Raw genomic sequence first — 17,235 nt, 5'->3', positions numbered from 1 at the left:
AAAGTTTTTGAGGTGGTCAGTCCCTCATAGTATGAAACATACTATGGAACAATGCTCTTCTCCAGACTGAGGGACTGACCACCTCAAAAACTTTAAGGGTGATGGACTGATTACATCGTCTTCAAGTATCTTCTGCCTCTATCAACTTTTCTGTACTCGACTGAAGAAGCCTACTGTGTAGGCGAAACGTTTCGAAATAAAGATACCTAACTGTTGCATATGTGTCTTACCTAACATTCCCATACCTGGAGTTTACCTGGAGAGAGTTCCGGTGGTCAACGCCCCCGCGGCCCGGTCTGAGACCAGGCCTCCTGGTGGATCAGAGCCTGATCAACCAGGCTGTTGCCGCTGGCTGCACACAAACCAACATACGAGCCACAGCCCGGCTGATCCGGAACTGACTTTAGGTGCTTGTCCAGTGCCAGCTTGAAGACTGCCAGGGGTCTGTTGGTAATCCCCCTTATGTGTGCTGGGAGGCAGTTGAACAGTCTCGGGCCCCTGACACTTATTGTATGGTCTCTTAACGTGCTAGTGACACCCCTGCTTTTCATTGGGGGGATGGTGCATCGTCTGCCAAGTCTTTTGCTTTCGTAGTGGGTGATTTTCGTGTGCAAGTTCGGTACTAGTCCCTCTAGGATTTTCCAGGTGTATATAATCATGTATCTCTCCCTCCTGCGTTCCAGGGAATACAGGTTTAGGAACCTCAAGCGCTCCCAATAATTGAGGTGTTTTATCTCCGTTATGCGCGCCGTGAAAGTTCTCTGTACATTTTCTAGGTCGGCAATTTCACCTGCCTTGAAAGGTGCTGTTAGTGTGCAGCAATATTCCAGCCTAGATAGAACAAGTGACCTGAAGAGTGTCATCATGGGCTTGGCCTCCCTAGTTTTGAAGGTTCTCATTATCCATCCTGTCATTTTTCTAGCAGATGCGATTGATACAATGTTATGGTCCTTGAAGGTGAGATCCTCCGACATGATCACTCGCAGGTCTTTGACGTTGGTGTTTCGCTCTATTTTGTGGCCAGAATTTGTTTTGTACTCTGATGAAGATTTAATTTCCTCATGTTTACCATATCTGAGTAATTGAAATTTCTCATCGTTGAACTTCATATTGTTTTCTGCAGCCCACTGAAAGATTTGGTTGATGTCTGCCTGGAGCTTTGCAGTGTCTGCAATGGAAGACACTGTCATGCAGATTCGGGTGTCATCTGCAAAGGAAGACACGGTGCTGTGGCTGACATCCTTGTCTATGTCGGATACAAGGATGAGGAACAAGATGGGAGCGAGTACTGTGCCTTGTGGAACAGAGCTTTTTCACCGTAGCTGCCTCGGACTTTACTCTGTTGACGACTACTCTCTGTGTTCTGTTAGTGAGGAAATTATAGATCCATCGACCGACTTTTCCTGTTATTCCTTTAGCACGCATTTTGTGCGCTATTACGCCATGGTCACACTTGTCGAAGGCTTTTGCAAAGTCTGTATATATTACATCTGCATTCTTTTTGTCTTCTAGTGCATTTAGGACCTTGTCGTAGTGGTCCAATAGTTGAGACAGACAGGAGCGACCTGTTCTAAACCCATGTTGCCCTGGGTTGTGTAACTGATGGGTTTCTAGATGCGTGGTGATCTTGCTTCTTAGGACCCTTTCAAAGATTTTTATGATATGGGATGTTAGTGCTATTGGTCTGTAGTTCTTTGCTGTTGCTTTACTGCCCCCTTTGTGGAGTGGGGCTATGTCTGTTGTTTTTAGTAACTGTGGGACGACCCCCGTGTCCATGCTCCCTCTCCATAGGATGGAAAAGGCTCGTGATAGGGGCTTCTTGCAGTTCTTGATGAACACAGAGTTCCATGAGTCTGGCCCTGGGGCAGAGTGCATGGGCATGTCATTTATCGCCTGTTCGAAGTCATTTGGCGTCAGGATAACATCGGATAGGCTTGTGTTAATCAAATTTTGTGGCTCTCTCATAAAAAATTCATTTTGATCTTCGACTCTCAGTCTGGTTAGCGGCTTGCTAAAAACTGAGTCATATTGGGACTTGAGTAGCTCACTCATTTCCTTGTTGTCATCTGTGTAGGACCCATCTTGTTTAAGTAGGGGCCCAATACTGGACGTTGTTCTCGATTTTGATTTGGCATAGGAGAAGAAATACTTTGGGTTTCTTTCGATTTCATTTATGGCTTTTAGTTCTTCCCGCGATTCCTGACTCCTAAAGGATTCTTTTAGCTTAAGTTCGATGCTTGCTATTTCTCTGACCAGTGTCTCCCTACGCATTTCAGATATATTGACCTCTTTTAGCCGCTCTGTTATTCTTTTCCGTCGCCTGTAAAGGGAGCGCCTGTCTCTTTCTGTTTTACATCTACTCCTCCTTTTTCTTAGAGGAATAAGCCTTGTGCATACATCGAGTGCTACCGAGTTAATCTGTTCTAGGCATAAGTTGGGGTCTGTGTTGCTTAGTATATCTTCCCAGCTTATATCGGTTAGGACTTGGTTTACTTGGTCCCACTTTATGTTTTTGTTATTGAAGTTGAATTTGGTGAATGCTCCCTCGTGACTAATCTCATTATGTCGGTCTGGGGCTCCGCGCATACATGACTGAACCTCAATTATGTTGTGATCTGAGTATATTGTTTTTGATATGGTGATATTTCTTATCAGATCATCATTGTTAGTGAAGATGAGGTCTAGTGTATTCTCCAGTCTAGTAGGCTCTATTATTTGCTGGTTTAAATTGAATTTTGTGCAGAGATTTAAAAGCTCGCGTGAGTGTGAGTTTTCATCAGAGCTGCCTCCTGGTGTTATTACTGCAACAATATTATTTGCTATATTCCTCCATTTTAGGTGCCTTAAGTTGAAATCCCCCAGGAGCAAGATGTTGGGTGCAGGAGCTGGAAGGTTTTCCAGACAGTGGTCAATTTTTAACAGCTGTTCCTGGAATTGCTGGGATGTTGCATCCGGAGGCTTGTAGACTATCACAATGACTAGGTTTTGGTTCTCGACCTTTACTGCTAAAACTTCCACTACATCATTTGAGGCATTTAGCAGTTCTGTGCAAACAAGTGACTCTGCAATGTACAGGCCAACCCCCCCCCTTTTGCCTGTTCACTCTGTCACATCTGTATAGGTTGTAACCTGGGATCCATATTTCGTTGTCCAAGTGATCCTTTATGTGGGTCTCAGTGAAAGCCGCGAACATTGCCTTTGCCTCTGCAAGCAGTCCACGGATGAAAGGTATTTTGTTGTTTGTTGCTGGCTTTAGACCCTGTATATTTGCAAAGAAGAATGTTATCGGACTGGTGGTATTGTTGGTACTGGGGGGGGATTTTTTTTCCGGCATTAGTATCTGTATCTGTTGGTTTGGAGTGGAGGCCATCGACTGTGGTTCCACTCCAGGAATGACTGGATTTGGTGTACGATTTCTGCCATTTCCTGCCAGTTTTTTTTTCCTTCCTGGCACTAAAAAACCTCTCCCTCTTGAGTGGCTGTGGCTACCCAGGTTTTCCCATGGCCTGGATGTTTTGTATCTTTTTGTCCCCTTTAGATGGTATGCCTGGCAATTTAAGTTATAGCACAGTCTTTCCTGTACTGAAGAGGTACACAGTTCAGGGTGAAAAAGCTTACAGGAAGGGAGTTTGCATTTTCCTTTTGTCATATGGGCATGGCATTTTCTAGGGTGGTCATAGTTGCACGTCCCATCTGTTTTTCCAGATTTCCCATGCCAGCAGATACCGAGTGCATAGTATGTGCACAGGCTTGGTTTCCGTTTGCCTTGGGTTTCTGTGACTGTATTCCCTGTTGGTGCATGTTTCCCTGTCTTACTTCTATCCTCCCTAGCACCAACAATGGAGCTCCCACCATTTGTTTTTGGTAATATATCCTCACTATTGCTAGTGGAGTCCTCTTGTTTGCTATTTCCTGCGGTATTTCTAGTTTGCAATATTGGTTTTATCTTATCTTTGACTACACTTGTTTCCCTACTATGGCTCCTGTCCCCTATGAGGTCATTCATATGTATTCCTTCCTGCGTATAATTCCCGACTACCTGGACAAAATCTCCAGCTTCACCATTACTGTCTCCCAGGACAGCATCTCCAGCTTCACCATTACTGTCTCCCAGGACAGCATCTCCAGCTTCCCCAGTACTGTCTCCCAGGACAGCATCTCCAGCTTCACCATTACTGTCTCCCAGGACAGCACCTCCAGCTTCACCATTACTGTCTCCCAGGACAGCACCTCCAGCTTCACCATTACTGTCTCCCAGGACAGCACCTCCAGCTTCCCCATTACTGTCTCCCAGGACAGCACTATCAGCCCCCCATTTACTGACTACCAGGACATCATCTCCAGCCTTACAGTTTCTGACTACATGGCCAGTATCAAGGGCAGTACCATTCAGCCCAGACTTTTTATGTTCCCATCTGTTGTAGAAAGCTTCCAGGTTTTCTATGAAAGCAGCTTTGATGTTGACCTCTTTTAATACCCTTGTGATTTTAGTCCACAGATTTATCTCATTTGGGCATACCCAAAAACACTTCCCTGTTTTAATACTGCTTGTAGCTAGTTCTTGGATATCTGCACAAGGGGCGTGACACCAATTTCCACAGAAATGACAATTTATGCATGTGGAAGCCCGTTTGTTTGACTGACCACAGACTACACACAGCTTCATAATGATTTGAATGGTTGATTTACTGCAATTCTACTAGCAACCTCTTGAATATTCTATTAATAACCTGCTAGGTGGTGCACAACGAAACCGTTTGAAACCAGTCCAGGGTTCGGACCAGTCAAGGGTTCGGACCAGTCTATCTGATCTGATCAGTGGGTCACTTATTTAAACCATACTGGTCGGTGATTTGAGCTAACACATGAAGGATCTACTGGAAATTATCTACCCGAGTAATATGTGATTTGATTGATACAAAAGTATAACTTGCGTGTTGAAGAGCCGGTGACTGCTGGCACTCCTACAATGACGAACGGTCGAGCCTCCACCTTTGTTTATTAATCGCTGTATCTAGCTTCTCTATTTTTTTTTTTTTTCCGTCTCCACCACAATAAATGCTATATTATCACTATAGTTGACTGGTGCAAATTTTGGAGGAAGGGCGCTTTTTCTGTAGTAATAATTGCTTCTCGTTGTGTATATTGCGACCGCTGGTAACTACAGGTTATATGAAATTCACAGTAACGTCTGGTATTTCAAGAAAAAGAAACTAATGAAAGTCACTCCACTCCACTAAGTACCATTATAATACTGGTTAGTTGCTACTACAACACTGTATTCTGCTATTCACTGGTATATGCTGCATAAGTGTCTCAATCTTCAACTTGTCGGTTTTTCAAACCATTCATCACAACTGTCAGACACTGCAGCATCATGGGATCTTGTTACAAAGAATTCTTCAACACTTGTTCAACCTTTGGACGAAGACCTACTTCGACTAGTGGATGGTACCACTATGACCCCGCCTCCACCTGCTTCACCTCACCTCACTTCAGTATATACGCTACGTCTCCGGCCCTACGCTGTACATTCTACAAGATTGATGGACTGAACACATCGACTCCAGGCTGAGGGACTGATTACATCATACTCCTCCTCTCCTTACGCCTTCCTCTTTGTATTGGACTGTAATAAAGTTGGTAGAATTACCGACAATATGTAAAGTAAAAGGACACAAGTACAACTAATGTGACATTTTATTGTGGCAACGTTTCGCTCTCCAGAAGCTTTATCAAGCCATTACAAACAATACATGGACACAGAGGGTATATAAAGGCTCAGAGTGAGGTGCAATACTAGTGAGGTACCATTTCGATGTTCACTAGCGGTGGTGGTAGTAGTAGTAGTAGTAGTAGTAGTGACAAAAGTAATACAATATGGTAGAGCGATTAATTCGTACATGAGTAAAAGGATATAAAAGCTATTACTTGGGTAACATAAAAATAGTTTGGACAAATATAGAGTGGTAAGAGGCAGCTTGTTTCAGTGTTTGCTCTCTGTAATGTGCTTTGTGTAGTATAACAGGAGAGACTATGTGATGGCAGGGTTTACTGTTTTCAGGAGGATTCTTGCTAAGACTTCCGAGATGGTGAAGCTGCCGTTGTTTTGTTTAATAGTATTCGAAACAGCGATCAGTGCTGATTCGAGGCACTTGCGTCTGCGGAAATTAGTTTCTTTGATCACTAATTGGGCGTCTCTGAATTTCATGAGATGATTGGTGGAATTTCGGTGTTGTACACAGGCGTTGTTCAAGTTATCGTTCCTACATGCGTAAATGTGTTCATTGAGGCGGGTGTCGAGGTTTCTTGCTGTTTCACCTACGTAAATCTTGTCACAGCCTCCACAGGGTATAGTGTAAACTCCTGCATTGACTGGTTCGTGGTGCTTGGATTTTGTCCTGGTTAGATCCTTTATTGAAGTGCTAGAAGCGATGGCGACTCTGGTGTTAGCTTGTGAAAGTACTTTTGAGACGTTCAGTACAACCTGGCTGTTGGGAAGAATTATAACCTTGTTGGGAGTGGTGTTGATGCGTGGAGAATTAATGATCTGAAGAGCTCTTTTCTTGCAGTCTTTGATGAAAAAAGAAGGAAAATGTAACTCAGTGAATGTTTGGTGAATGTATGTACATTCCTCGTCAAGAAACTCAGGACTACAAATTCGGTATGCTCTTAGGAAAAACCCGATGATGATGCCTCTTTTGGTCTTGGTATCTCGACTGGAATAGAAGTGTGTGAGATCATTTTTATTGGTGGGTTTCCGATAAACTTGAAATCTTAGGTTGTTGTCTACTTTGTGAATGAGGACGTCGAGGAAAGGTAGCTTGTCATTGGACTCTTCTTCTAGTGTAAACTGGATCGCCGGTTCAACTGCGTTGAGCCTTGCCTGAAGTTTCCGTACATCAAAACATTTGGGAGTTATTACGAGGACGTCGTCCATGTAACGTAACCAAGTGACGCTTGAAGGGATGATGTTGGAGAAGTGTTCGGACTCTAGGTGTTCCATGTATAAGTTGGCTAGGACGGCACTGATGGGGGACCCCATTCCCATGCAGTAGGTTTGTTTGTAGAGCTTGTTATTGAAAGAAAAACAGTTGAAATTAACACAGAGTTCAATCAAGTCAACAAAATCTCCGGGAGGTAGAGGAAGATTAAGGTCCTGATTGACTTTACGCCGTAGAACCTCCATGGCTTTTTTGGTAGGTACTTTTGTGAAGAGGGAAATCACATCCAAACTGCTTAGTTTCTTGTTACGGATGGAGAGGTTTCGGATGCGGTTGAGAAGGTCGCCTGAGTGTTTAAGATGAGCGGGGCTGATGGTTCCCAGAAGGCAGGAAAGATGTTTGGCAAGAACTCCGGCTAGTTTGTGTGGAGCACTGCCTATTCCTGACGTGATTGGTCTGAGAGGAATATTGTGTTTATGGGTCTTGGGTAAACCATACATGTGTGCTGGTTTAGGGTTGCTTGGTAACAAGTACAGAAGTTTCTTCCCTTCTCTAGTGCTTTTGAGTATTTGTCTGGTTTTGTATAGAAAATCTTTGGTGAGCGTCTCCCACTGTTGATTGCTGATGGGTTCGTATGTAGATTGATCATTCAAAAGGTCCATCATTTTAGTGTTGTAGTCACTGGTGTTGAGTATGACGGCTCCACCTCCTTTGTCGGCGGTGGTGACGATAATGTTGGGGTCGTTGGCGAGGTTCTTAAGGGCAGTGATGTATCGTCTAGGAAGATTAGAAGAAGAAGGTTCACATAAAGCTGCAGTGAGAAGGCCCTGTATATAACCCTTCTGGAAGTTGCTGTCACTGTGTCTATGGTTCCTGGTAACTAGATTGAGTTGATAGTTAGGTTTGCGTATGTTGGTGGTAAATTTGAGTCCCAGACTCAGTGCTTGTTTCTCGTAGTCGGTTAAGGTGCGTGACGATAAGTTATTTATCAGAGATACGCGTCCCATTTCCTTCCATCGACTGTTAGTGCATAGGTACTGAAGTTTGCGATTGAGTTTGATCTTCTGTTGGAGGTTAGCTGTGGTGACTGTGCTGAGAATAAGCAGTGTGTTGGTCAATCTGAAGATTGGCCCTCATATTCCTTGCAGTTTCAAAGGTTTCCTTAGCGATGTTAGAAAGTTCTTCGGCACATTCAGTTAAGTAAGCTTGGGTAGCTGGAGAGAAGGGGTGCTTGGAGTTGGAGAGTTGTGCAGGAGTAGACTTAGGGATCACCTTCTCTGCCAGGCAATCTTGTAGGAGGTTGTGTCTGTTGTTAATTTAAACTGTTTTTCTTTCAATAACAAGCTCTACAAACAAACCTACGGCATGGGAATGGGGTCCCCTATCAGTGCCGTCCTAGCCAACTTATACATGGAACACCTAGAGTCCGAACACTTCGCCATCATCCCTTCAAGCGTCACTTGGTTACGTTACGTGGACGATATTGTTTCAGACTATGGAACAATGCTCTTCTCCAGACTGAGGGACTGACCACCTCAAAACTTTAAGGGTGTTGGACTGATTACATCGTCTTCAAGTCTCTTCTGCTTCTATCAACTTCTCTGTACTCGACTGAAGAAGCCTACTGTGTAGGCGAAACGTTTCGAAATAAAGATACCTGACTGTTGCATATGTGTCTTACCTAACAACACCAGAGTCGCCATCGCTTCTAGGACTTCAATAAAGGATCTAACCAGGACAAAATCCAAGCACCACGAACCAGTCAATGCAGGAGTTTACACTATACCCTGTGGAGGCTGTGACAAGATTTACGTAGGTGAAACAGCAAGAAACCTCGACACCCGCCTCAATGAACACAATTACGCATGTAGGAACGATAACTTGAACAACGCCTGTGTACAACACCGTAATTCCACCAATCATCTCATGAAATTCAGAGACGCCCAATTAGTGATCAAAGAAACTAATTTCCGCAGACGCAAGTGCCTCGAATCAGCACTGATCGCTGTTTCGAATACAATTAAACAAAACAACGGCAGCTTCACCATATCTGAAGTCTTAGCAAGAATCCTCCTGAAAACAGTAAACCCTGCCATCACATAGTCTCTCCTGTTATACTACACAAAGCACATTACAGAGAGTGAACAATGAAACAAGCTGCCTCTTTCCAGTCTATATTTGTCCAACCTATTTTTGTTACCCAAGTAATAGCTTTTATATCCTTTTACTCATGTACGAATTAATTGTTCTACCATATTGTATTACTACTACAACTTTTGTCACTACTACTACTACTACCACTAGTGAACATCGAAATGGTACCTCACTAGTATTGCACCTCACTGAGCCTTTATATGCCCTCTGTGTCCATGTATTGTTTGTAATGGCTTGATAAAGCTCCTGGAGAACGAAACGTTGCCACAATAAAATGTCACATTAGTTGCACTTGTGTCCTTTTACTTTACATATTGTCTAAATCCTCCTGAAGTTCCCTAACATCTACGTTTGAATCAATTATCCTACCTATCTGTGTGTCATCGGCGAATTTGCTCATATCCTCCTTTCTCATGTTCTTATGTAAAACCTCATCTAGGTCATTGATATATATTATAAACAACAACGGGCCTAAGACTGCAGTTTAATATAGACAAATGCAAAGTTCTAAACACTGGACTGGAAAATAACCATGCCACATATAAACTAAATAATGTAGATCTTAATATTACTGATTGCGAAAAGGATTTGGGAGCTCTAGTTAGCAGTAATTTAAAACCAAGACAACAGTGCATAAGTGTTCGCAGTAAAGCGATCAGAATCCTTGGCTTCATATCAAGAAGCATAAATAATAGGAGTCCTCAGGTTGTTGTTTTTTTTTTATTCGCCGGTATTCTCCCGGCCCGGGTCTTTTCCAAGTAGTGGTGACCCGGCCTTGGCTCCCTATCTGGGGAGTGTCTCGAGACTTAAGTCTCCCATGGGAGGAGGTACAGTACCTCCTCATCTTTGGGACCAAGTGTCCCCAGGCCTAGCCACATTCCCCGCCCTCACGGGGCTCGTAGGAAGAAGCTAGGCCTCTGGTTTGCCATCTACCCCGCCTCAAAGGGGCTCGTGGGGATGGCAGTCTTATGAGCTGCAGATGGTAGCAAGCTCAGGCCTCTCTTGACCTTATCTTCAGGTTGTTCTTCAACTCTATATATCCTTAATTAGGCCTCATTAATTAAGAATGGATACAAATGCTCTGGAAAACGTACAAAGGAGGATGACAAAGTTGATCCCATGTATCAGACATCTCCCCGATGAGGATAGACTGAGGGCCCTGAATCTGCACTCTAGAAAGGCGTAGAATTAGGGGGGGGATATGATCGAGGTGCATAAATGGAAAACAGGAATAAAGGGGATGTAAATAGCGTGCTAAAAATATCTAGCCAGGACAGAACTCGTAGCAATGATTTCAAGTTGGAAAAATTCAGAATCAGGAAGGATGTAGGAAAGCCCTGGTTTGGTAGTAGAGTTGTGGATGAGTGGAACAAACTCCCAAGTACCGTCATGGAAGCTAAAACGTGTAGTTTTAAAAATAGGTTAGATAAATACACGAGTAGGTTCGGGTGGGCGTGAGTTGGACCTGACTAGCTTGTGCTTCTAGGTCTGATGCCGTGCTTCATCCTTAAGTGAATGTGACCTGACGTGACTAGGTTGGGTCATTGGCTTAAGCCAGTAGGAGACTTGGCCCTGTCTCGCAAGGACCAGTAGACCTGCTGCAGTGCTCCTTATGTTCTTACATGCTGCTTATCCTGGCCAGCCTGCACCATGTGGGCCCACATGCTGCTTGTTCTGGCCCACCTGCACCATGTGGGCCCATATGCGTTTACCCTCGCCTGCCTGCATCATGGGGGCCCATATGCTGCGTATCCTGGCCCGCCTGCACCATGTGGGCCCACATGCTGCTTATCCTGGCCTGCCTGCATCATGGGGGGGCCCATATGCTGCTTATCCTGGCCCGCCTGCACCATGTGGGCCCACATGCTGCTTATTCTCGCCCGCCTACACCATGTGGGCCCACATGCTTATCCTGGCCTGCCTGCACCAGGTATGGGCCCACACATGCCTATCAGTGCTCGCCTGCACCACACAACTCCCTCCGTCACATTCAAATTCAAATTTCAACATTCTACAGATGAAGTACAACAATGGAAATGACTCACTCTGTCTGACTTTTTTTTGGGGGGCTATCCTAGGTTCTTTACACACATGCTGGTATTGTGAGAAATAAATTACCTGCGTGAACCTCACTGTTACATTCATACAAGTAATTTGATAAGAAGGCAACTTAAGATACATTTGTTACATTTTGTTGCACCTCTGAGGTATGTACTCTCACACATTACCGGGACCTAAAATCATATATTAAATAAGAAAACATAAACCATTAATTCTGGTACTAATATTTAAAGTTGACTATATATTTTTTGTGACTAACTGAAAGAGGGGGGGGGTCTAATACAGTTAATGTCAAGCGTATTGTATATAATTTCAATTTATAAAATTCCTGGTATTAACTTACCAATTTGGACCACCTAGCCAGTGAGAAATACGATGACCAACGCAATCTACCAAAATTAAAGAATACCTAGGGAGAGGTGTGCTGTAGGAACTCACCTGTGTCCATATTTCCCAGTTCCACCATTGTATTACAGTGGTTTCAATTATTCTCTTCACAATCTGCAGTGTAGGGTGTCACCGCATTATTTCCTGATCATCTTTATTATGCGCCCCATACCCATCTGAGACCGTTCCATTCCAATTTAGCCTCGATGTTGGTCACTGTAATTCGACGGTTAATATCTCCCTTCTTCACCAAATTTCCATCATGGCGTCCTCTCCCTACCTGTTTAAAATGCAAAATCCCCACCTGGCGCAGCCGCTGATTCTACCTTCTCCACTCGAATTTTCTCGAAGGTCAAATCAGCATCATTTTAATGCACAATTGCTGTATAGCCCTTGTGGCTTAGCGCTTCTTTTTGATTATAATAATAATAATAATAATAATAATAATAATAATAATAATAATAATAATAATAATAATAATAATAATAATAATAATAATAATTAATACACTATTATATTATCCAAATATATACCTGCTGACTTCCGGAAAATTCAAAATTTTCCACAGCTATGTATGATAATCTAAGTAACTGTATTTGTGTATATCTGAATAAACTTACTAACAGGACACAATGGACAGTATTTCGGGCATTAGGCTTAATGCTATAATACTAAATGAAGACATATCTGTTGCCAAACAGAAGGTATTAACAGTAATTTATATTGCATAGGTATGTATTTAGGTACTTGAATTATATATTAATGTTATATATTATATATTAATTAGCGTGGACGGTTACAAAGCATGGCTTGCTTCTGCAGTGTTTTAAAAACTGAGTTTGGAGAGTTGAAGGAGGAGGTCTTGCTTCTCCAGGAGGAGATTAGGAGGCTGAAGGTCCACCTCAATGGGCCTGGGAGAGAGTGTGAGGTGGTTGGAGATGTGGGGAATGAGGCTTCTAGCAGTGAGGTGCAGTCTGTCTCTCACTGTGAGGAGGCTGTAGGTGGGGAGGTAGCAACGGCTACCAGCAGTGAGGTGCAGCCCAGCACCTGCTACAAGTGGCGAGTTGTTCACAGTAATGGGAGGCGCATCAGAGTAAGGAAAGTTAAGAGTGAAGATCTGAAGGTAGGAAATCGCTTCTCTGTTCTCCAGGATGAATGTACTTCAGTGGCCAGTGAAGGTAAGGGTACTACTGCCCCTGCTAATGAAGGTAAGCGCATTCTTGTGGTTGGTGACTCTCAGGTAAGATATGTTGACCGTGCTTTTTGTAATAGGAATAAGAAGATGAGAGATAGAGTGTGCTTCCCTGGAGCTGGTGTTGGGGACATTGTCAACAGACTGGATAATATCATGTCAGGTAATGGGAACAAGCCCATTATCTGTCTCAGTGCTGGTGGAAATGATATTGGGAAGGGTAGGAGAGAAGAGCTGCTAGATAAGTACAGGTCAGCTATAGATTTCATTAAGTCTAAGGGAGGGATCCCAATCATATGTAGCATCTTGCCTAGAAGGGGAGTAGGAAATGAATGGTTGTCTAGGGCAATTGGTGTAAATTGCTGGCTAGACAGATACTGCAAGGAACTTGCAATCCCATTCATTGACAACTGGAACAACTTTTATGGCAAACATGATATGTATGCAAGGGATGGGGTTCATCTCTCTGGGGCAGGGGTGGTAGCACTTGCAGACTCGATTGAGAAGGCCGTTGGTGAAATGCCTATGATTTTAAACTGATGGAAGATAGAGGTATGGGTGTGTGTGGGAAACAAGCAGGTTGCAACACTAGGGTTGGAAACAGTAAATGTATAAAAGGCATTCAGCATGAAGTTATAAATAAAGACAATAGAACAGGTCAGCAAACAAAGGGGGACAGCAGAGGGCAGCAAGGGACTAGCTCCCTTAAGGTTTACTATACTAATAGCAGGAGTGTTAGAAATAAGATAGATGAGCTAAGATTAATTGCAAGTGCAGGAAACATAGATATTATTGCTATAACAGAGACCTGGCTCAATCTGAAAGATAGAGAGATGCCCTCTGAATGTCACATACAAGGCTATAAATTATTCCACACTGACAGGGTCAACAGGAAAGGTGGTGGAGTAGCGATGTATGTCAGAGACAATTTAAATTGTTGTGTTAGACAAGATATTAAATTAGAAGCGTCAGCCACTGAATCTGTTTGGTTACAGCTTCTCGAGGGCCGAGAAAAACTAATTTTGGGTGTGATTTACAGGGCCCCAAATCTTGATAGGGAGTGCAGTAAACTTCTATGGGACGAAATTCGTAAGGCATCCACATACGAAAATGTTGTGCTAATGGGAGATTTCAACTATAGACAGATTGACTGGAGCAATTTGACAGGAAATTTAGAGTCGGGTGACTTTCTTGATACGATCCAGGATTGTTTTTTAAAACAGTTTGTGACAGAGCCAACTAGGGGAAATAACCTCCTTGACTTGGTTCTTGCCAGTAGGGAAACACTAATTAATAATCTTGAGGTTAATGATGAGCTTGGGGAGAGTGATCACAAATCACTCAGTTTTAACATATCATGGAATTCCCCTAATAATGGCAATCAAGTCTCCGTCCCTGACTTTCGCTTGGCTGATTTCATAGGACTGAAAAATTACTTAGGTGGGCTGAACTGGAATGACCTGACTAGGGGTCAGGTAGGTGGTGATGGTTGCCGATATGATGCTTTCCAGGGCATAGTTCTAGCTGCTCAGTCAAATTATGTTCCAAATAGGGAAATCAGATCAAACAAAAATGATCCTAAATGGATGAACAATAGATTAAAATATCTGATTGGTCAAAAGAGAGGCATATATAGGCAAATCAAAAGAGGAGAGGGGCAATTAAGAAATCGATATATTCAGTTAAAGAGAGAAATAAAAAAGGGAATTAGAAAAGCAAAAAGAGATTATGAGGTTAAAGTTGCAAGAGAATCGAAGACTAACCCAAAAGGATTCTTTCAGGTATACAGAAGTAAGATCAGGGACAAGATAGGCCCACTCAAAAGTTCCTCGGGTCAGCTCACTGACAGTGATAAGGAAATGTGTAGAATTTTTAACACATACTTCCTCTCAGTATTTACACAGGAGGATACCAGTGATATTCCAGTAATGATAAATTATGTAGAACAGGACGATAATAAACTGTGCACTATTAGGGTCACAAGTGACATGGTCCTTAGGCAAATAGATAAATTAAAACCTAACAAATCCCCAGGCCCTGATGAACTGTATGCAAGGGTTCTAAAGGAATGTAAAGAGGAGCTTAGCACACCTTTGGCTAATCTTTTCAACATATCACTACAAACTGGCATGGTGCCAGATAAGTGGAAAATGGCAAATGTGATACCTATTTTCAAAACAGGTGACAGGTCCTTAGCTTCGAACTATAGACCAATAAGCCTAACCTCCATAGTGGGAAAATTTATGGAATCAATAATTGCCGAGGCAGTTCGTAGCCACCTTGAAAAGCATAAATTAATCAACGAATCTCAGCATGGTTTTACAAAGGGGCGTTCCTGCCTTACGAATTTATTAACTTTTTTCACTAAGGTATTTGAGGAGGTAGATCATGGTAATGAATATGATATTGTGTATATGGACTTCAGTAAGGCTTTTGACAGGGTCCCACATCAGAGACTATTGAGGAAAATTAAAGCACATGGAATAGGAGGAGAAATTTTTTCCTGGATAGAGGCATGGTTGACAAATAGGCAGCAGAGAGTTTGCATAAATGGGGAGAAATCAGAGTGGGGAAGCGTCACGAGCGGTGTTCCACAGGGGTCAGTGTTGGGCCCCCTGCTGTTCACAATCTACATAAACGACATAGATGAGGGCATAAAGAGCGACATCGGCAAGTTTGCCGATGACACCAAAATAGGCCGTCGAATTCATTCTGACGAGGACATTCGAGCACTCCAGGAAGATTTGAATAGACTGATGCAGTGGTCGGAGAAGTGGCAGATGCAGTTTAATATAGACAAATGCAAAGTTCTAAATGTTGGACAGGACAATAACCATGCCACATATAAACTAAATAATGTAGATCTTAATATTACGGATTGCGAAAAAGATTTAGGAGTTCTGGTTAGCAGTAATCTGAAACCAAGACAACAGTGCATAAGTGTTCGCAATAAAGCTAATAGAATCCTTGGCTTCATATCAAGAAGCATAAATAATAGGAGTCCTCAGGTTGTTCTTCAACTCTATACATCCTTGGTTAGGCCTCATTTAGATTATGCTGCACAGTTTTGGTCACCGTATTACAGAATGGATATAAATTCTCTGGAAAATGTACAAAGGAGGATGACAAAGATGATCCCATGTATCAGAAACCTTCCCTATGAGGATAGACTAAGGGCCCTGAAACTGCACTCTCTAGAAAGACGTAGAATTAGGGGGGATATGATTGAGGTTTATAAGTGGAAGACAGGAATAAATAAAGGGGATGTAAATAGTGTGCTGAAAATATCTAGCCTAGACAGGACTCGCAGCAATGGTTTTAAGTTGGAAAAATTCAGATTCAGGAGGGATATAGGAAAGTACTGGTTTGGTAATAGAGTTGTGGATGAGTGGAACAAACTCCCAAGTACCGTTATAGAGGCCAGAACGTTGTGTAGCTTTAAAAATAGGTTGGATAAATACATGAGTAGATGTGGGTGGGTGTGAGTTAGACCTGATAGCTTGTGCTAACAGGTCGGTTGCCGTGTTCCTCCCTTAAGTCAATGTGACCTGACCTGACTAGGTTGGGTGCATTGGCTTAAGCCGATAGGGACTTGGACCTGCCTCGCATGGGCCAGTAGGCCTTCTGCAGTGTTCCTTCGTTCTTATGTTCTTATGTTCTAACATGATACAGAAAATAATTATAACAATTTTGTTATTGGGTGTAGAGTGGTGACCATAGTTTAAGTTTATTTAGGGACAGGTACACAAATAGTTACGTAAATTATCACACATAAGTTAACATATATGTAAATCACCAAGGATAACCCCCAAAAATGTCAGACAAAGCGAAGGTTAAAAATCGAAATAGTCATGATTAAGATGTTGGTAGGAACATGTAGTCCAACTTAAGGTGACAAACACTGACGTCTTAGTGGTGTGACCAAGACTGGGCTTCCCTGGGTAGCATCGTTGGTGGCATGGTAGAAAGTTTGAAGTTAGGGCGGGAGTGAGTGAGGCTGGTGGAGGGTATGGTGGAGCTACCATGATGATGGTAGCATCATGGTGCGCATGCGTCCCCACCCACCCATGCCTCATACCACCACAATCATTTAATACCACATTAACACTGCACACACACACACTTTAATACGCGCATATTTTAGCAATTTGCGTGCTGAAACTCCCTGAAAAGGTTGACATGATGATAAATGAGAGTAATTAATAGTAAGATAAGTTGTTACAAGAGTATGAGAGTGTAGCGGTGTGTGGCAAGGTTGTGTGTAGGTGGGTGGTGATGGTGGTGGTGTGTGTCAGTGTGAGCTTGACACCGCTAGTGTGCACTGTGTCACTCAGAGATACACCCAACACTACCTTATTACCCTTAATATGTCCGAGGAAACCAACGGTCAGGAGAACGGCTCCGTCCCGGAGGTGGAGCTCATCATAAAGGTAAGAATTAACGGGTTATAACGTAGAAACATGGGCTGTAATGCAGTGTAAGGTTCAGCTGTCATGC

The 17,235-nt window shown here is 43.0% G+C and overlaps 1 protein-coding gene across 1 annotated transcript in view; it reads left to right on the top strand.

Annotated features, from left to right (window-relative positions):
• The first annotated feature begins 17,011 nt into the window (after positions 1-17,011).
• Positions 17,012-17,235, top strand: part of Clic (chloride intracellular channel protein 5) — a 154,520-nt gene continuing 154,296 nt past the window's right edge. The window contains exon 1 of the mRNA XM_070101898.1: positions 17,012-17,168. Coding sequence (XP_069957999.1) covers positions 17,106-17,168 — 63 coding nt within the window. The 5' untranslated portion in view covers positions 17,012-17,105. The remainder of the gene's footprint in view (positions 17,169-17,235) is intronic.

Source organism: Cherax quadricarinatus, chromosome 5, assembly GCF_038502225.1.
Source record: "Cherax quadricarinatus isolate ZL_2023a chromosome 5, ASM3850222v1, whole genome shotgun sequence".
Taxonomy (NCBI): domain Eukaryota; kingdom Metazoa; phylum Arthropoda; class Malacostraca; order Decapoda; family Parastacidae; genus Cherax; species Cherax quadricarinatus.
Note: the sequence above shows the minus strand (reverse complement) of the source record. Positions and strands in the feature narration are given on the sequence as shown.